At 43.4% G+C, this 21,243-nt stretch overlaps 1 protein-coding gene across 11 annotated transcripts in view; it reads left to right on the top strand.

Moving 5' to 3' along the window:
• The window catches only part of SRGAP2 (SLIT-ROBO Rho GTPase activating protein 2), a 233,339-nt gene that overhangs the window by 82,203 nt on the left and 129,893 nt on the right, over window positions 1-21,243 (top strand). For all 11 annotated transcript variants that reach the window (XM_077887124.1, XM_077887122.1, XM_077887123.1 and 8 more), the window contains exon 3: window positions 8,148-8,340. In XM_077887124.1, the coding sequence (XP_077743250.1) occupies window positions 8,148-8,340 (193 nt within the window). The remainder of the gene's footprint in view (window positions 1-8,147; window positions 8,341-21,243) is intronic.

The raw sequence follows: 21,243 nt of genomic DNA, 5'->3' as shown, positions 1-21,243 counted from the left end.
GAGACAGTTATGAAGATAGCCAAACTTTAAAGTTCAACAGAAAGAACTGTAGTCAAAAGGAAAGCCAGGGAGACTAGAACCTCACTCCTGCCTTCCTCCTGCCAAGATAACTGTCTTAACTTTGAACCCAAAGGTCTCTCTTACCTGTCCCCTTTGCTCACCACTGCCTAGGGAGGGATAGTTTAGAATCACTAGCCTCAAGACCACTGGCTCTAAAGCGTGTATTATTACTAATTGGTAGAGTTGCTATGGACAAGGGTTTTCCACTCATGGAATCCTCCTGCTCATGGTGATTTCTGTATCATTCAGTCTGGATTGCTCATTAATGCTCACTCCGTCTCTTCACTCAGAAGGCCTAGGAATCCATCCAGCAGACCTCCTCTGATCTTTCTTCAGCTCTGTTTTCATCATGATGCACCCTTTCACCAGCTCTATTTCTGGCTGCTTGAAATCCAGACTTGTCTCTTAGCTCCTTTATGTATACCTTATCTCTGACCAGGCCTCAAAATACCCTTCGTTCTAGCTAAGCCATTCTTCTCACTACCTCATGGAAGAGCCATGTTCGAACATTCTCATTTCTTGGCTTGCATCTTATCTTCCTCTGGAATATGGTCTCGCTCTTCCATTTGCTAAAATTCTATCCATCCTAGAAATACTAGTTCAGACTTCTTTGTCCTCCTTTCGTCTCTCCGTCCTTCTCTTCCCTCTATTCTTCCCTCCGCAAGTTTGAAGGTCTGCCAGATACTGTTCTGGGTCCCAGGAGTATGTTGGTGAACTGAACAGACAAATTCTTCCCCTCAAAGAGTTTAGTCTTCATCAAGAAGCCATACTTTATAATGTTTGTCCTCACTACACTTTCTGAGCCCTCAAAACTTTTACTAGAAGTATTTATTCTTAATTTCAAATATATAATATGCATTACACAATATACAATAACATAAATTATGTGATGCAGATATTTTGCACAAATATCTATTAAATAAATATCTGGTATAATATCTAGCACAATTTTTGTAATATATCAACATAATTTATGTAGTATATTAATATATAATTTTTGAAAATGTATATTTTGATCCTGTCTTCACAATTAGATTGTAGGTTCCTTGAGTGTAGGGACCTTTATGCTTCTGAGCACTTTAGAATCCTTCACTTTATTCATTCGGATTCTTTTGTTTCCAAAGAACCAAAAGTCCAATGCAAACAATTTTAAGCAAAGAAGTGAATGAGTTGGCTTATGAGACTAAAAGGACCAAGGATAGGGCTGGCATCTGTCCATGACTTGATTCAAGGGCTCAAGTTTCCTTTTTCCATCTCTCAGCTCTGTTTTCTCTGGGTCAGCTCCATTCTCAAACAGGATTCCAGTCATGGTGGCAAGATGGCAGCAGCAATGTCAGACTCTCGGTGTCTTCAGGTCTGGGCCTACAGGTGATGTCCACCATCTTTGGAGAGGGCGGAAGTGGAATCAGCTTTACCAAAAGCACATGGACTGAGAGTTGGGGAGGATAGAGATCCAGAGAAGGAGAAATATTAAGTATTTATCACATCAACATACTTTTTGTAGTCTTAGTAGCTATTATTGGTTGGTTGTTTGGATTAACACATGTCTAGTTCTATGTTGTATTTAATAGGAAGTAACGATGAAAAAGGCCATTAGTCACTCTTCGAGGAGGAATATTTGCTGTTTTTAACTTTACCAGAAGTAACTTGATGGCCTATCCTTGGAACAGTGACTACTCAGACATAAGTGATAGTGTCAGTCATTGAAAGAAGGGGTATAGCAGGTGGATTGAAGCTGATATATGTCCTTTTCCTTTGCTTTTATATCACTATGTGCAGACCTCGTTTATTTCTATTATTATTTCACCTTGTTTGCTATAGGTTTTTTTCACTGGCTTCGTCCCTACTAGTGTTCTAATTCTGTGCTATTCTCAGAGCACCTGCTAGGTACACAAATACATTTTTATAAGAAGAGTAAGTAAGCAAGGACATTGGCTTGGGAACCCAGTGACCCAGGTTTCAGTCCTACATCCACAACTAAATAGCAATATGATCTCCAGCCATTCCTTTCTCTGGGCTTTGGTTCTGTCCTCTGTCCAACAAGGATTTTTAAGGGCCCTCCCATGACTGAATTTGTAGAAAAGCAATCCAGTAGGGTGAAGAGCAGGACTTGGCAGGACATCTCAGCATTTTGTTTCCTGGGAAACAGTTTTGATAGGGGCTGATTACCCTTGCGATAAGAGGTCTTGGAAAGAGATTTGGAGGGTAGAGCCTGATGAAAGCCTCAATTGTCTTCTTATATAACACTTGCTGGAAAGGCACTAGGAATTAATATTCCTGAGGTGCCTGAGGTGACATCATGTGTTTGTGAAAAGGCTAAAAGCAGGTGAGGCAGATTTTGTGGCAAAAGACTGGTGGCCAGTCAGTCCCAGTTTCTGATGAGGAACACAGGCCGACCTCATGCCCTGTGTTCTGAATAGAACCTGTGGGAGTCGAAGCTCCTGTCCCTATGCACACACCAGCCCATCGAGGAGAAGGGAAGGGAGTATTTGTGATACCCTCCCAAAAAGATTATGTGCTTCTCCTGGCCTGCCCTCCCACCCTCATTTTCTCCTAGAAATGTGGGACTCAAAAGAGGGGGTTTTGTATGCCTTAATCAGAAAAAATACCTGAAGGAGGAGATGAATTTTGAAAGAGGGGAAGAAAGGGACTAATATCTTTGGATTGAAAACAACAAACTGAACAAAACTCCCTTAGACTCTGCTGGCTGATAAATTCCCTGGGTGTTCTCTGAAATGGGGACAGTTTTCAGAGGACTGTGTCACCTGTTTTGGCAGATGTTATATATTCAGAGTCTATGTGATTATTAAACAGTGTGGCAAGGACCTGTTTTTGTTAAATGATGGTATCCTATTAGGGCTAGTTTTTCTTCTAATTTCATCCTTCTGTGACCCTTCACCCTCTTTCCAAAAAGGAAATGAGCCTCCCTTGAACTTCTGAGACAGGTGTAGTTAGGATCTCAGCTATGGCCAAGCACCGACAAGGAGTCTGCACTTCCCAAGGGAAGTTTGCTGGATATGTCCGCCGGTCCTGTATTTGAACTCATGCATAAAAGCATTCCTTGCTGGTTTTGTTCTGACACCCTTCAGAAATGATGGAACGGTGATCTGCCAGTGGAGTTCAGTGTCATGGCCAAGCTTGCCATCCAGAGGGGCAGTTTCTGGTATAATCTTCAAGAATATTCAAGGCAGGGCAGCCCTGGTGGCGCAGCGGTTTAGCGCCGCCTGCAGCCCAGGGCGTGATCTGGAGACCCTGGATCGAGTCCTGCGTCGGGCTCTCTGCATGGAGCCTGCTTCTCCCTCTGCCTGTGTCTCTGCCTCTCTCATTCTCTCTCTGCATCTCTATGAATAAATAAATAAAATCTTTAAAAAAAAAAAAAAAAGAATGTTCAAGGCAGAACTGAGATTCAGGCCATGCAAATGGAGAAATGGAAACCAAGAATTCCTTCCTCTTTTTGGTGCCAGTTTGTTGGGCCATTTTCCCCTTAGCTAGCAGGATGGTGCTCAAAAGAACATGCTTTTGGTGGGGTTAAATTTTTTAAATTAGTTGTAACCCATATACCACAAAATTCACCCTTTTGAAGGTACATGAATTCAGTGGGGTTGTTTTTTAGTCTATGTGCAAGATTGGGCAATGACTACCACTATCTAATTCCACAACCATGGGGTTAAATTTTGGCTTGAATCTTTGAATGAAGTAACAACCAAAGGTCAACTCTGATTTTCAGGAAACTAGTTCTAAAACTTTGGTTCTTTTTGCAAAGAAAGCTACAGAAGTGCCATTGGGGAAAAAAAAAAAAACTAATAGAAAAAAGAGCCAGAGGATGTTGAATTTTTCTTAGGTTTGTTGTTTGGTGTGTTCTGTCTGCTACTGATGATTTTTTAGTTGTTAGTCCTTGGGTTGGGACTTACTCCTGTGGCTATGTTATGACAAAGAGTATTCAAAGCAAAAGCAGTAAGACTGGCTTTGCTTTCTTTTCCTCTCTGTTTTGTCAAGCCATGCTTCATTAGGGCAGGGAATGGATCTATTTTGTTCATCCTCACCATCACCTAGCTCAAGATCTGCCATACAGTAGGAGCTCAGTAAAGATTTAGTGAATAAATGAGCTGTGTTTAGGTACCCACGGGAGGTCATTTTGGTGTGTATCACTCAAAGCTCATGGTAACCTTTGTACTCTGGCTTTGTGGATGTCCATGGAGTTCATTTGCACCCCTGAGATACAGCTGCTTCTAGAAAATGAGAGCTTGACTGCTTCCCATATAATTCTAGGAACCGAACCTATAAAGACCCCATCATCTCCAGTCTCCAGGGATGCTCATCCAACTGTAAACTGGATCTCTAAAACCTTCTTGAGTTGATTCAGTGAAGGACAGTGTGGGTAGTGTGAGTGTGTGGTTTTGAGTGTACACCCGCGTGCATGTGCATACTCGCCTAAGCACACGATGGAATTGCGAGGAATTCCTCCATGTTTTTATAAATTGCTCCTTTCTTCTTTCTGCCCCTGTAATTTATTGGTAGGCCAGGGTGCAGAGGGGCCTCCAGCCTGGGCACATGGCCCAGGCAAGCTGGCATTCAGTGGCCTATTGTTTCCTGTCCCTTATATGCACGGACAGGACTGGAGCTGGCACAGCTGCCTTCTTGGGGACCATTGTTTGTCTTTGCAACAGCAGCAGCAGAAGTCTGAAGCAGCACATTTTGTGCTGGACAGAGCAGCCATTCTGTCTTAGAGCTGCAAGCCAAGAGACGGGGGTGGTTGGAGTCTCCCTTACATGTCTGTGTAGATACCCTGAGGTTGGGAGCCAGGGAGGCTTCTCTTTCTAGGCAGGTTGCGGGGGAAGGGAGATGCTCGGTGGAGCATCAACCACAGTAGCGGGTGGTATCTATTAGCAGAGACTCTTCTTTTTATGGATGGGGTGTGGAATATCATTGCTTTCTCACTTTCTCTACCTTCTGGGCACACTGGCAGACCTCAGAGTGTGCTCCTGGGACAAGAAAAACACTTCCTCCCAAGCTGCCCTGTAGAGTAGATCGAGGAAGCAGGGAAGAGACCCAGCCCAATTGTGAACTAGTTGAAACATCAGCTAGTTATTGAGTTAGTGGGCTAGTTCATACTTGATTCTGAATCATTCCTCAGCTAGAGGTGGTGAAGGGGATGTCCTATGGGTGGGAGCCATAGAAACTGTAATTTACCCAGAAATACTTTCAGAGACTCCAGACTTGTGTTCTGTTTCTCTTGTTTCCCTGGCCCACAGTCAACCTCTTTGGCAAGTTAGACAAACCTTAATTTAGTTTCAACCTCACTTTCACTTAGTTGTATGACCCTTTGATAACTGACTTTACAGGTCTTATTTCATTTTTCTTACCTTTGTCATCAGGATAATTGGGGATACCTTATGGGCTAGTTGTGGAGATTAGATGAGATGATGCATATAAAGCCCCATAAAGGGTGTTCAGTAAGTCTTATCCTCAGGGTCCCTGAGGGGATGCCTGAGGTGGGGTGCACTTTCTCTTGTGTTACCCACTTGAGGCACCTGGAAGAGTCAGGGTGGGATTCTGTGTTGGCTGGATGTGCTTTGGGGGCTTCTTAGATTAGTTCACATATTTCAGAGGCTACCTATGAAGTACTAATTCCTTCGACAGGGCAACCCTGTCGAAGTGGCCTACCTCTGGAACTTCATGGGTATCATGGGAATTTGTCTTGACCTCTTTTTGTGGTGGAGGGTGGGCATCATGCACTCTACCATGTTCCCTTCTGCTCTCCTACTTAGTGAGATTGTTGAGGCAGTCTTATGTGATTATTGGTGACTCAGAGGGGGCTGACAGCTCCATTACCCACCCACATCCTCTTGCAAATCTGGAACTGACTGGGTACCTGGAGAGCCTTTTTTGCCCTGAGATGCCCTGATTCCTCCTTTATGGGCCAGTTGTAAGTAACATCAATGAACACTGTGAAAGTGCTCTCCACTCACAGTCTGCCCACACAATGGCTACTACTGCTGGCTTCTACTTCTATCTACCAATAGGTAGAAGGGGTGCAGTGCCTCTAGGAATAGTCTTGACAAGGGCTGTTGCCTTTAAGAGGCCCAGAAATCTGACAAGAACTATATGCCTGACATTGCCCTCTGCACATCTTTCCCCAACACTCTTGTAATCAGACTCCCAAAAAAACACAGAACAAGAGAGCTTTGATGAGTGATGAGGTAGGCGGCTTTTCTGCTCAGCCTTCTGTCTGCTTGAAACAATCCTCCGGGGCTCAGTTTCAGTTCAGGTGAGGTTACTGTAGGCCTGATTGGCATTGATGGTCGGTGAGGAGGAGGCATAGGGATGAAGAGGGGGAGAACAGCACTTACAGATAACCCAAGATCACCCATAAAGGACCAGATCTTGTGCTGCATTCTGATATGGGTGAAAACAGAGACAAAAATGAAGATAAGAATAGATTATGGATCCCCAGCTACTTCGAAGCAAAGCTAAGTGCACTGCATTCACCCATCACCATTGCTTCATAAGAGTGGTCAGCAAACTTTTCAACATCATAGGTCTGGTCTTGGATTTGCCCCTCATTTTTCCTTAGCTCAGATGAAAACTCTAGATCTCCCTTCGAGCCCCACCCCTATGCATTACATAGTGTAGACAGAAAGCATTGTTTTAACTCTACGATTTGGGAATAAATTTGGAACATGCATAAGGAAAGGCATAATAATATAGGTGCTCTATTTCCTTGGGATTGGAGCCACTGTCACAACATAATGCACTGGGCAAGCTTGCAGGGGAAAGTGGTGAAAGAAATGGCTCCATTGCAACTGGAAAGGGGATTGGGGCATAACTTCAGCAGGATACACAACTGTAGGCCTTCTCTGAGCTGAAAGGCAGTCTGGTTTTAGCAAGCTGCTTCCTGTGAGTGCCAGGGCTCTTGTCAGTAACAAATGCTGTATTGCATTTGAGGCAGCTCTGGTTGCCTCTGGAGCTACCATTGCTGCAGTTCTAGAGAGGGTGCTTGCTCGCCTTGTGGTGAGGACTCTAGGCCAGGCAGAAATCTGTCAAGCTAGAGCTTAACCCAAAGTATTTCTACCTTTGACATAGCAGAGGCTCTGAGCATCACTGAGGATGAAGCAACATTGGTATGCATGATATTTTTTGGTGGAAAAAAATCAACTTCTTGAAGATTGATTTACATTCTGTGATACTGGAAACTATGGAATCTGAGTGACAGTGCAAGGTTGCTTGCCTAGAAGTCTGGGGCTTGTTTCATTCTTGATTGCCACTATTTGACCTTGTGCAGAACTCTGTATCTCCATTAAAATATCTTGACCCTCATCTTCCTTCATGAAGATGCAGAAAAACATTTTGAAATGATGGCAGAAAATATAAAAAGTAGGAGCTTGGGCTCTGGAGTCTGTCTTTCTGGGTTTGAATCCCAACTCAGTGACTCTAACAGCCTGACTTCCTTAAGAGTCAGTTTTCTCATCTTTAAAATGGAGATGAGGGGCACCTGGCTCAGTAGTTGAGTGTCTGCCTTTGTCTCAGTTCGTGATCCCAACATCCTGGGATCGAGTCCCACACCAAGCTCCCCAAGGGGAGCCTGCTTCTCCCTATGCCTAGGTCTCTGGCTCTCACTCTGTGTCTCTCAGGAATAAGTAAATAAAATCTTTAATAAAATAAAATAGAATAAAATGGAGATGAAAGTAGTACCTGCCAAATATGGTGGTTGAGAGAGAAATCATTAGGCTTTTAGCCAAAAGGGAACCCAAATTCTGACACTGTGCCAGAAACCTAGTAAATCGCTCAATAAATGGTAACTGAATATCATATTGTCTAGTAAGTAGTTTCTCTTAAGTGATTCAGCAGATTCCTGGTTCCAGTTTCTTAGTGGTCCCAGAAGAGTTGGTGGAATTTTTGGAGGTGCCTCATAACATATGGCCATTTGAAGCTTTAGCCTTTTTTTTTTTTTTTTTTTTTTTTTTTAATTAAAATCTTTAAGGTCTTGACTAAATGGAAGGGGTAAATGTTGGCATGTGTGTTTTTGTTTTGTTCTGTTTTGTGTTTAGGGTTTTCCATCCGATTGTCTGACCTTGTTTCTGTTGCAGAGATCCGCGCCCAGCTCACGGAGCAGATGAAATGCCTGGACCAGCAGTGTGAGCTCCGGGTGCAGCTGCTGCAGGACCTCCAAGATTTCTTCCGGAAGAAGGCAGAGATCGAGATGGACTACTCCCGCAATCTGGAGAAGCTGGCTGAGCGATTCCTGGCCAAGACACGCAGCACCAAGGACCAGCAGTTCAAGTAGGGACTGTGTGGCTGTTTCTCACAGAGACCTTGGGAATGGGGCTGGGGAGGGGGTCAGGCAAGGTGTGCCATCTAGATCCATGTGCATTCATGAAAAGTGCCCCAGGGACTTCAAACTGGCTGAGGGTTGAGAGCCCTCCAGGACTTCTCTTTTGCCAGATCATGAAAGGTCAAGATCCTAGAGAGGTCAGAAGAAATCGAGAATTGTGCTAAGAATAACAGCAGATACTTTCAAAGCTCTTTCCTGTGTGCTAAACGTAGTTTTAAGGGTTTTACATTTATGGTAGCTCATTTAAGCTCTACACCAAGTTTGTGTGTTGGTTGTTGTTGTATCTCAAATTCACAGATGAGGAAACTGAGCCATAAAGAAGTTAAGGAACTTGCCTAAGTTTTTTTTTCTCTCTCTCTGTTTCTCTCTCTCTCTCTCTCTCTCTCTCTCTCACACACACACACACACACACACACACACACACCCTTAGTAAATCAATAGCAAAGCTGGGATTCAAACCCAGGCAGTTTGGCTCCAGAGTCTGTTCTTAACCAATTGACCAAACTGTCTTTAACTGGAAGAAATTAATGATGCTATCGCCATACATCTGACTCATTGCCCACATGGTTGCAAAGATCTAGTCCTTGTGTAGTATTTTATGTAAGTGACCCTTTTGCTCTGTCCTCACTGCTGTTGCCCTAGTTTAGATCATCATCCTTGCTGTCTGAATGATTGCATTACTCACTGTATCATCTACAGAAGAGGTTCTCAACTCTGGCTTCACATTAGAATTCTCTGGAGAATTTTTAAAAATGCTGAAATCTGGGCCTCATCCCAAAGCAATTAAGTCAGAATCTCTGCGAGTGGGACCTGGGTAACAGTATGGTGAAAAAACTTCCCAGATGATTCTAACAAACAACCAGCCAGCATTGAGGTCCACAGTGTATGGCTTTTCCCTGTTCCAGTCTGCCCGATGCACTTGTACCGGATTTAGCCTTCCTGGAACACACTGGAGATTGGGCAGGTTCTCTGTGCACTGGCTTCCCACTTTCTCTGTTCTTGATGCTCAAGGTGTGGTCTCCCAGTATCGGCACCACCTAGGATAGCAATGCAGAATCTCTGGTCCCACCCCCAGATCTACCCTAACAAGAGACTCACATGATTTGTATGCACGTTAAAGTTTGAGAAGTGCTGCTCTACTCATAAAGGTATACTCTCCTTGGCTTGTTCCTTCAAGGCCCTCTACATCTGGCCCTGACTAGCTTTCCAACCTTATTTCCTGTTTTGTTTTTTCCTTTCTCTATTATACCTTAGTCAAATGGAACATTATCTCCAAAGAGCCTTTGCCATCCTCCTATTTAAACTTAGGTACCCATTCTTCACATCTCTCTGCATGTCAAAGTCATACCTATGTTTTGAGACCCATCTCAGATGCATCATGTTCCAAGAAACTTTCTTGATTCTCCCAGAGGAAAGAATGTTCTCCCTTTTCTGAATTCTTACAGCATTTTATTTTTCTTTTATTATATTAGGGCATTCGGTATTGTCTGCCTTTCATTTTCTTCCCTTAGTAGACGGTATAACCTTTTCGGATTCATTTTTCAGCCTCTCACAGGGCCTAGTGTAGTATGTGTTTATACTAGATGCTTACTAAACATCACTGGATGAGTAAATAAATGAATGAATGTAGGAATGAATGCCACATATATCTTGTTTTCCTCTATTTTCTTCTTTTATCACTCTAATAATTTGGGACACAAATTATCCTTTACAAACCAGCTCTGAGCACTGGATATGGAGGCTAAGTTTGAGGAGAACATATGACACTCTCAATATAAGCCAGAATGAGAATTTCCTCCAGATGTTTTGTCCTCGGAGTTCCTTATCTTTCCCAAGTCCTATTCTCTTTATAATAAGCAATCCTGAGAGAATAAAATGTTATTTTAGTATATGATAAATGAAGATTTGGGAGAGAAATCATTTGCTTTAAAAAATGACTCAGAGTTGGATTTATTCTGTTGGTAAGCTACTCCTAAGTTTAAAATAGCATTTGATTTTTAGTACTATATCATATTTTCAGCTTAAAGACATATTTATTTACAGTACAGATGTGCCAATCTGTAAGTCAGCTGGATTGCTCTAATTAAGATCACATACAAAGAATAGAGTGTTTTGGAAGAATTGATTTCCCTTCTGATAAAGCTGGTACCTGGCTTCATGTTCCCACAAACAACCAGTGAGTATTTATTAGAGCCATCTGTGTACTCTGTTATATGGGCATTGGAAGATACAAGAGAAGTTTATTGTGAGTCTCCACAGGGGACCATATCTGGCTGGGGAGGAAAGATTTTTAATACAAGAAGCAACTAGAAAGTAAAGCAATAATGATCTCATTAAGAAATCATTGATTTTGTGTAGAATTGTAGATGTGATAAGAGGTCAGAGATAAATCATCAGAGATAGATAAAGGATCTGGAACAATCAGAAGAGTTTTCAGGAAGCACATGGGACTTGGGCTAGGCTCTAAAGGTAAAGCTATATAAAGATTTATATAGCAGAAGACGATGGCACACACTAGGGAGAGGAAATGAGAATGCTCTCTGCAGAGGACATACAGGGATTAGTGGGGGATCCAGCCTCATTAAAAACAAGTTTCTTTTCCATTCATTCAACAAATGTGCATTGCACATTCCTTGAACTCCTTCAGGTCAGACCTTATGCCTTGGGATGTAGCCATGAACAGGCACTGCCTCCAGCACAGGGCACTTAAACAGAATGAGGAGACCGCGGGAAACAAATCACACAGTTAGTTGAGTTGAGGTAAGTGTTGTGGAACAGAAGTACCAGGTCCCCCAAGAGCCTGTAAGGGGGAACTTCTCCACTCCTTTTGCTGTCACTTGATGGCTAGTTTACTTTAATAGCTTCCTGTCTGGTCTCATCCTGAGTAATGATCTACTTACCCAACAAACCCCTCTTAAGCATCTACTGAGTGCTGCGCCCTGTGCTGATTCCTGTAAGACTGAGGTAAGCTCTGGAATCCTGGCTAATAGGGAAGAGAGACATGTGAACATTACATTTAATGTAAAATGGGCTTCATGGAGGTCTGAGCAAAATATTTTGAGAACAGATATATTTTCAAAAGCAGTGGAAGATAAGGTTAGATAAGTGGAATAGACCCCAAATAATGGCTCTTTGGCAGGTAGGCAGCGTCGTCTGGTCCGAGGCCAGGGCATGGTAGTGAGCCCTCTGGGTTCTTGTGTGGGGAGACCAGAGGAAGAATTTCTATTCGTGTAGGAGAAGAGGAAACATAGTGGGGGACTATTTGCAGCCTTGCCATATGGTCTGTGAAAGACCATGTCCACCCACCCGTACAAAGTGCCACAAGTGCATAGAGAATAGACATTTCTTCAGGTTGGGGACTGGGCGGGGCCTCATGAAGGTGAAGGACAGTGGGTGGGAAATGGGAAAATACAAGTGTGAGTGCTAGAAACCGGTCCTATGAGCTGAATTCAATTGAGACAATGTGGAAGTTGTAGAAGGAGGATAGAATGATGGGGAAGGAAGCATTTTAGGGAGAGGGAATAGCGTCGGTAAAGGCACAGAGTTGGAAAAACAAGGCTGAGGGGTAGCCTGTTTGTTTTGCTGAAGAACGGGAATAATAAATTTAAATGTGAAATGAGCTTGGAAAAGTTGTAGGGGCCTGATCATAGTGGTCTGGAAGTGCCAGGTGACAGGGTTTATTCTGTAAGCGTGGGGAGCTATTGATAGTTTTTTTTTTTTTTTTAAAGATTTTATTTATTCATGAGAGACACAAAGAGAGAGGCAGAGACACAGGCAGAGGGAGAAGCAGGCTTCCCGCAGGGAGCCCAATAAGGGACTTGATCCCAGGACTCCGGGATCACGACCCGAGCCCAAGGCCGACGCTCAACCACTGAGCCACCCGGGTGTCCCTGCCGTTGATAGTTTTTGAGCAAGGAACATAATTATGGCTGTGCTTTGGGAAGGTAACTATGGCAACACCACATAGGATCAATCAGAGGGAAGAGACTGGGAAGCCTGGTAAGAAGGCATGGCAGTGAGCCTAGGGTTAACCTGACCTGAAGTCGTGCCCGCAGAAACAGAAATGGGAGGGCAAGAAGCAATCAAAGTCAGAGAAGCTGGGACAGAGGAAGGGCTGTGGGCTTCCCGGGTCTCTCAAGTGGCAGTCATGCTGCATTTTCCTCCAGCCAGTCAAGTGTATTCTCGGTTTTGCTGATGCTAGGGCTGATCCCTAGAATAGTTCGTTCTCTGCCCAGCGCGTCTCAGCGGGCACTCGTCACCTCCCCCGGAGTTGTAGCAGCTGCTGGCCCAGCAATGCCAGGGATTCGTCTCTCTGTGCTGCCAGGAGAGCAGCTGCCAGCGGCAGCCCTGGACGGACGCGTCTCGGGGCCCCGGCTGGGGTGCGCTGGCCAGGGCCGGAGCAGGTCTCCAGGGACTGTCCCCACTGCCCTCCCGGCCACTCTCTCAGCCTGGCTCCCTTTCAGCCATTTCGGCTCCATTTCAGCCGTTTGGGTTTGGTATTCAGTTACAGTTTTCAGGGACTGCATTTAGGGACAAACATTGCTGAAGTGCTTTTTTCATTCTTCTTCTAGGCACCTTCTTGCCCTGGAAGCCATTAGCCTGTCACTCCTTCAGCTTTGCTTCCTATTCTGCTCTGCTCCTGCTCACCTTTTGTCCTCGCCCACACTGTGCTCTGTGCAGACACCCTCATTAAAGCCCTCACAGCTCTGACTCCATTGCAGAGTCTGACCCTGCGGTCCCATCACGCTCCTTCTCATCCCCTTCCCCCACGGAAAGAGCGAGAGATGCCGCAGATAGAAGTACAGAGCATGTATTTGCTTCTAGCGTATTCTGCTTTGTTGAAGCTGGGGAACATGGCTCCCTCCAGCCTTTGAATTGTGGCTGAACCCTGTGCATGTCTGAGATTCTCTCCACTTGGTTTGATTAGGAGCAAAGATAAAATACTAGGTAAGGGTAGGAAGTCTTCCTAGGGAACATGTTCTTGCATTTACTTTGGCTCCTTGAAGAGTATAAATGTATTCCTATTTGTTGCTGAGCCTTTGATTGTCTCTTTTAAGTGGAATCTGTGTTAATATTGCCCAGCGGGACTCTAATTGATAATGCATTGGCTCTGTGTGTGTGTGTGTGTGTGTGTGTGTGTGTGTGTGCATGTTTACAGAGACTTGCTGTAAATTACCTTTCAGTTATAGCTCATTTGGTTTTTATCTCCTACTTTTAATAGCTCAGTTCTTTCTTTTATTTTTTTTCCTGTTGAGTCTTTGGAGGAATACTCCTATATTGCTATCCTGCTGAGTTCTTTCCAGAGACCTTATGCTACTTGAAAACCCACTGCCAACCTCTTTTCTTTTTTCCAGCTTTTCCAACAACAAGTATTTGTTGAATATTTTAAAGATAATTGTTCTAGACTCTTAGAGGAGGGGGATCCAAAGAAGTAGAAGTAGTGGTTCTTTCCCAAATGAAATTTATAGTCTAGTCAGGGATGAATTGCACCTGAATACAATAACACATCTTCAGTGTAAGGCAACTTGTAGTAAGTACCAAGTGGGTGCTACAGAAGGGATGGTGCACAGTTGGTATGGTCAGAAGACTTCCAGGGATGAAATGGAATTTGGACCAGACATTGAAGAAAATGGACAGGATTTTGATAGATGGAGAAAGAGGGAGGGGGGGGGGGATGTTGTAGGCAGGGAGGAGCACAGCAGGAGGAGAGTACAAAGCACTTTCCAGCATATAGCAAGTGGACTGGTTTGGGTGGTTAACAGCTATGTAGGGAGGAATGGGACAAAGGTAGATAGGACCATACCATCCTAGACTTTTCGATGAGGATTTGGCGCTATGCAATAGACACTGGAAACCACTGAAGGTTTGAACAGCTAGTGCCCAAACTGAGATATGAACCCTGCTTACAGAAGATTATCTTTAACCTTAATGGTGGTGAATTGCTAAATGACTGGAAACTTGAGACAGTGAAACCTGTTGCCATAGTAGATAATAAGGATCTAAATTAGGGTGGGATGGTAGGAATGAAAAGAATAGAAATTGATCCTTGGGAACATTTAGCAAGTATGTATTGTGCTCTTACCATGTGACAGATACTTACCAGGAAAGAGGGATACTGCCCCCCTGTACTCCTGGAGCTTACAGTCTAGAGACAGATGGAAAACACCTGGTACATGAAGAACCTACAGGAATTGCTGACAGATGGGATTCAGGTTTCAAGTGAGCTTGGAAGCACAAAAGAGAGAGGGCCGTGAAGTTTCTTTTGGACTCGGGTGACTGGTAGATTAATGGTGCCTTTATTAGAAATACTGAAGTTAGGAAGAGCTGTTTTTGAAGGGCTACAACATGAGAAATTTGGTTTTGGGATGTTAAGTTTAAGATACCGGAAGGATATCAAAGCTGAAATTTTTCGTAATTGACAAAAAATGAATGTGTTCAGGGCTGAAATCTGGGTTGTGGGTAGATATTTGGGCACATTCACAGAGAGCTGACAGTCAAGGTTGTGACAGTGTCTGATTTCCAACATGAAGCGTCCAGGAGGAAAAAGGAGAAGCATCCTTTGTATTGTTTGTCATACTCAGATTGTAGAGAGTGAGAAGTGATTTAAAAGATAAATTTATTTGTACATTTATTCAGTACACATTTTGAGGACCTAATGATGTCCCAGGCATTGAGCTAGGTTGAGCATAGGAGCAAGACAATATCCTATTCTCACTAACATAAAATTTTCAGGATATTAAAGAGATACACATGAAAAGTAAACCTGCTTCTTTGGGTGATTATGAGTTGTGCAACTATGGGAAGGGAGGTGAGGGAGCAGGACCCAGGTATCTCAGGAATCTGGTAGACATTCAACCTACAGTACGCCTTTCAGTGGGAGGTTAGGTACACAGTTAATTAGAGAGAAATTCTTGTAGAGTCCATGTTCTTGGCCTTGGGCCCAGTGTTTGTGCAGTCTCTGCTGTTACATCACCTAGTGCCGATGGATTTTTCCTCTGGAGTTAACTTCAGAATTGTTCATCAGCCTCACAGGATAGCACTGGGTTGAAAGGAAGAGTCAGTTGGCCATGGAGATTGTTATAGCTGTGATTGCAAATCAGAAGACAGTGGTGGACTAGAAAGTTCCTTCTTGGGTAGTAGCAGATGACTTTGAGGAGGGAAGTAGCAGGAAGCAAGAGGCTGCCAGAAGGGAGAACCCCTCATTTCCTGGGACCAGTGTGTTACTCCTTCATTTTGGACATATTGGGGAGTTGTTTGTTCCCTCAAGGAAGGTTTTGCCCAGATGTAGCATCTGGTGTTGAGCAAGGGTTGGCTTCCCTTTGCCATGGCTCAAGCTGCCTTTATCAAGAAACTAACAAAAGGTCCCCTGGTGAGTGTCTCGCTGGCCTAGTTCATACAGAACTTAGGCAGTGGTTGGATCCTTTCTGGAAGACTTGGGAAGTTTTGCACGTGGACAAAGCAGTATAGAAGAGGCACAAGAAGGCAATTTGCGGGGGGTGGGTGGGTACGTGATCAACAAGACGGGGTGCTGGCCAGTCTTTGGAACAGAGAAGGAATTCATTTGAAAGCTCTTCGGGTGGCCATATGACAGCAGTAAAAGCTGAGAGCTTTAATCCAGACAATACTTGTGTCTGAATCCTGTCTCTTTCACTTGTAGCCCTGTGACATTGAGCAAGTCACTTAACCCCTTTTAGCTTCAGTTCACTCATTTATGAAATGTAAGGAATAATTAATACTTACCCTGAAGAGTTAAGGATCAGATACAATACATATGTGAAGCACTAGCCTAGTGCTGATAACTTACTAGAAACTGAAAGAAAGGGTAGCTGATGTAATTATCACGACCACAGGAGGATAGTGTGGAAGTCAAGATCACTGGTTCTGGAACCACATTTCCTGGGTTCCCAATCTGGGTCTCCCTCTTACAAGCTGGGTGATTTTAGATGAAGGTTCTTGGTTGCCTCAGTTTCCTCATCTATAAATTGAAGGTAATAACAGTGCCTCATGGAGTTGTTCTGCTGAGTAAGGGAATGAATGTATGTGAAGCTCTTAGGACAGCACTTAGCACATAGCACATGTAAATAGCAACGACTGCTCTTGTCCTCAGGAAATGAGACTGAACGTGGTTACTGTAGGTAAAATCTTGGTGGATTAGATTCACTATTTATTCTCTGTGCAGAGTTAAGCATTTTTAAGCCTGACCCCAGGTAGTATCCTGTCCATTTCCCCTTTCCTCAGTGACCCCTGTGTGTGGGCCCTTGTGAATGACAAACTCATCCTTCCTCCTGATTTTTATGATAGGCTGCATTGGGCAGGAACTATGCAATCATGTGACTCTATATAATTGTATGTCCAGTTCCTACAAAAACTCAGCAATTGTACGTTTTGTCTTATAAGCTGTCATGTTCCCAAGGTGTCATGAGCTATGTTGAACCAGTAGTTAACCCTGGCATATTACTTTTAGATCCAGGCTCATAATCATCAAGAGGAGGAAATTTGCCTTACACTCGCCCTCTAATGTCCTTGTTGTCACAGAGTCACTAGTTAGTACTAATTGCCAAATCGTTGGGTTTCCATAATGGTATGTGCTGATGTCCTGATTGCAAGCTGGGTGGATAGAAGCGTGCCAGTCCTGTTCAGCTCCTGCAGTGGCCGCTATCCATACCAGCCAGCCAGGTTGGTATGGGTGCCGATATCTACTTAAGCCTCAGCCATGAGCAGAACAGATTGTGGTTTACTGGGTTGTCCCATGAGGCCAAACAGAAGCTCCTATTGCGTCTGCATAAGTGACTTTGTATCATCCTTTTAGGGTAGGGAATGATGGAGGGCAGTTGGGAGCAAAACACGCTTTAATGAGCAGTTGGGAGGATGCTACTGAGGGCTTCCTGTGTCTCCCAGGCTCTGCCTTTGGAATGCTAGGAGGACACACCTCAGGCTCTCCGCTTTTAGGAGCCAGACACTGCTGATCATGCCCCTTAACAACAGTGTTGGGGTGCAGGGAACTTTCAGTATTTGTTTTCCTGGCTTTCGTAAGTCTCATAATAATTCCGGGGTAGACACAGGAAGCAATATGCGTCTGCTTCGAAGGATCTTTAATTTTCAGGAATTCACAGCCAATTAAATGAATTGACTTTGATCCAGTTCCCTTTTAAAGGCAAAAGCCATGTCATCTTTATTGGGAGCTGAGTGCATTAAGTGGGAAGGTTTATAAGATAAGAAAAGACCATCTCTGCTGTAAGGACTTTCATAATTGAAATGGGGAGCATCAGACAGGCTGACAGAGAATAATAAGAACACATATGCACATGGGCACTTGGATCTAAAAATAGGACCCCCATCTACAGCAGGTTCTAGTAGTCACCGGGAAGGGAGGGAAGGTGGATCATTTGGGAGGGACTCATGCTTGACTTAGGCAGGGAAAGGTAAAAGATAGCAGTTATGTTCTCAATTAGATTTGGTCCCAAGTTAATTGAAGCAAAGACTTTAATATCTAATTCCTGTGCTGTGCTGAAGTATCATGCTGGGAAGAGACACAGAGTCATATGGGAAGAGCTCACTGTTAATGAAGGATTTAGGGAAAATGAGAAAAAAAGGAGGGTTTGGATTTTTCAGCATTGAAAAAGGATCATCCTTTCTGCTATTTCCTGGCCTTTTACATGCCACCAATCATTGGATCATTGCCCCCTCAGGTTTTTAACTCAGGGAAGATCAATGAGCACAGCTCTGCTTCTTAACATATTTTGGGTACAGCTGGTTAAAGAACCAGGATTAGAAAATGAGTCGAACAAAGTAGGATTATCTTCAACGGTAGGATGCTGAGCTGTGTTTGCCGATTTCTACTTAAGCAGTCGAGACGGGGCATCCTTGCATGAAATTCAGACATCCCTCCCCAGCAGCCTCTGTTAAAGTAGAGGTTGTGGAACAAGCCTGGCAGCTCTCAGCCTGCACCCTTGTAAACACCAGATGTTCCGAACTACTGTGTTCTGGGGGTAGAGGTGGGGGGTTTCTGGTGGTGCTTGAAATTCTTTGAATTTACAGGCAGCATCTTGAGGATTTAGCAAAAGGAGGAAGTTGGACAGACTTGATTCCATGGCATACAGGTGGAAATGATGCCTGAGACAGTTTCTTTAGAAGACAGAGCCCATGCTACTGAGTGGACTCTGACAGAGAGCTGGGGAAGCCAGGACACCAGGCTCGGTAAAGAAGGATTCAGCTTCCTAAGTGTATTGACTTTCTGCCCTCCTCCCTGACCCTCTTCTTATACAGGGACTGGATTTGTCAGCCATCTCCTTGCTTCTGTCTTGTCTGGTCATGGGTGGAAACGTGTGTCCTTCCCTGCCACAGTGTCCCACGTACACATGCATGCAGACATTCAGGTGGGCGTGCCACAAAGACTTTTCCATTAGCACCTCCTGAAGCCATTTAGGTTCTTAAAACGTGCGGATTAAAATGGTATTGTTAGGGGCTTTGTCTTTGCTGCTAACCTTATTCGTTTGCTTTTTCAGTGTTGGTTTTGCCAAGTCTCTGTTACACCATTAATTGGACGTGAATGAAGGTTATGTTCCTGGTAGAGAACAGTTAGGCTTCTTTTCTCTCCACCCCACTCCCAGCCCCCAAATACACATAGTGAGTTTCCTGCTGGATGATAATGAGTGCTTAGGACACCTACTTTACAGCATAGTTCAGGGAAGCCACATGGAAAAAAGATACATAGTACGTATTTTTTTTTTAAGTACACTCTATGTTGGGGGCTTAAACTCATGACCTCCAGATCAAGAGTCACATGCTCCACCAGCTGAGCCAGCCAGGCACCCCTGTAATACATCTTTACTAGGTTTTCTTGGTGCCAAATCAGAGAAGACTTTAGAAAAGTTCTCACCTTTAATCAAACGAAAAAAGCAATTTATCAGGTCTGGACCACTTTCAAGGCACACTTGTCAGAAAATATTGGCTTGAAAATCTTTGATAAACTCACTTATTATTTGGGGGGCTAAGAACATCCTTGTGCTTTTATTTCTTCTGAAAAACAAGTGCACTACTGGCCCTTTTGTTCATTAACAGAAAGTTTTGGTGAACACCAGTCTGGTAAGTGAGATTCACTCGTACTTTTCAGCAAACATTTATTCAGCACTTTGTCCACACCAAAGGCTATGCTAGAAATTAAATACATACAGAAAAATAAGCCACTATTCTCATGGAGGTTACCATTTAACATGAAATATTTTAAGGTTATGCCCCTGTGTATGAGTGTGTGCCTTCACACACGTGTGTGTTCTGAGTGCTGAGTTCAAGGTTGAGGGGCCAGAATTACTGAGTGATTCTTGAAGTTGCCTGTATTGCACGTGATTCATTCATAGACACTTGGCTTCATCTTCATCATCAGTATTAACTGACAGGTTCTGGCAGATGCCGGGGTCACAAAGAGATATAGGACCCAGCTTCTGCCCTCAGGAGGCTCATTGGGTCATGTAGAAGACAGGGGGTTTGTATGAAAAAAGGATAGCACAAAATAACATATATTTAGTTCCAAAGGAGAGATGGGAGAAATGATTTCATTCTTCTCCAGAATGGGATCTTTAAACATTGTTTTTGTTATCATTTTAGACTTACAGGAAAGTTGCAAGAATGGTCGGAGAATTTCTTTTATTCAGATTGCCCAAAAATGTTAACATATTACTACATTTGCTTTATAGGTCTTTTTCTCTTCATGCAGTACTCATTGACATACATGTTTTCCTGAAACACCTGATCTTGATTTGCAGACATGATGCCCCTTTATCTCCACATACTTCAATATGTATTCTCTAAAAATAAGGTTGTTCTGTGGCATAATGGCATAATGATCAGTACAGTGACCAAAATCAGGGTACAGATATTGATAGCATAATATTATATAAACCACAGACATTCAGATTTACTATTCTCCAAATTTTCTTCTTGGCCAAAGAAAGTCCAAGATTATGCATTTCATTCAGTTGCTTCTTCTCTTTAGTTTCCTTTGATGTGGAATGATTTCCAGGTCTTTCATTGTAGTTTATGCCATTGATATTTCAGGGGAACATTCTTCTCAGTTATTTTGTAGAATGTCCCTTAATTCGATATCTCTGAAAATGTCGGATATTTCTTTATGATTACATTTAGGTTATGTGCTTTTGGGCAGGAGTACCATGCGAGTGATGTTTTTTTTTTTTTAAGATTTTATTTATTCATTAGAGACAGAGAGAGAGAGAGAGGCGGAGACATAGGCAGAGGGAGAAGCAGGCTCCATGCAGGGAGCCTGATATGGGACTCGATTCTGGGACTCCAGGATCACACCCCAGGCTGAAGGTGGCGCTAAACCGCTGAGCCACCCGGGCTGCCAGCGAGTGATGTTATATTCTCAGTGCATTCTATCAGGAGTCACTTGCTAATGATTTTCCACTACTGGTGATGTTAACTTTGATCATTTGCTTTGAGTGATGCCTGCTAGATTTCTCTACCATGAAATTATTCCAGTTTGTGCTTTGTAATTAATGCATTTTGGAGAGCTACTTTGAGACCATGTAAATACCATGTTATTCTTCAGAACTTCTACCTGTCTGTTGTAGCATGTGGTGATGATTCTTGCTTAAATCAGTTATGATGATGATAGTTACCAAATGGTAATTTGCCTAGTTTCCATCATTTTTTTCCTACATTATCAGTTGGGATTCTACTATAAGGAAGAACTTTTCCATCTCCCTCAGATATTTGTCTGGTTATTTGTTTCTATCAATCTGGTTTCATGGATCCTGATTTTATTCAGCAGGTTATAATCCTTTACTTTTTTTTTTTTTAATGTTCATTCCAGGCTTGGCTATTGGAGTTTCTTC

Source organism: Canis aureus, chromosome 38 (genome assembly GCF_053574225.1).
Source record: "Canis aureus isolate CA01 chromosome 38, VMU_Caureus_v.1.0, whole genome shotgun sequence".
In the NCBI taxonomy this organism is placed as follows: Eukaryota; Metazoa; Chordata; class Mammalia; order Carnivora; family Canidae; genus Canis; species Canis aureus.
Note: the sequence above shows the minus strand (reverse complement) of the source record. Positions and strands in the feature narration are given on the sequence as shown.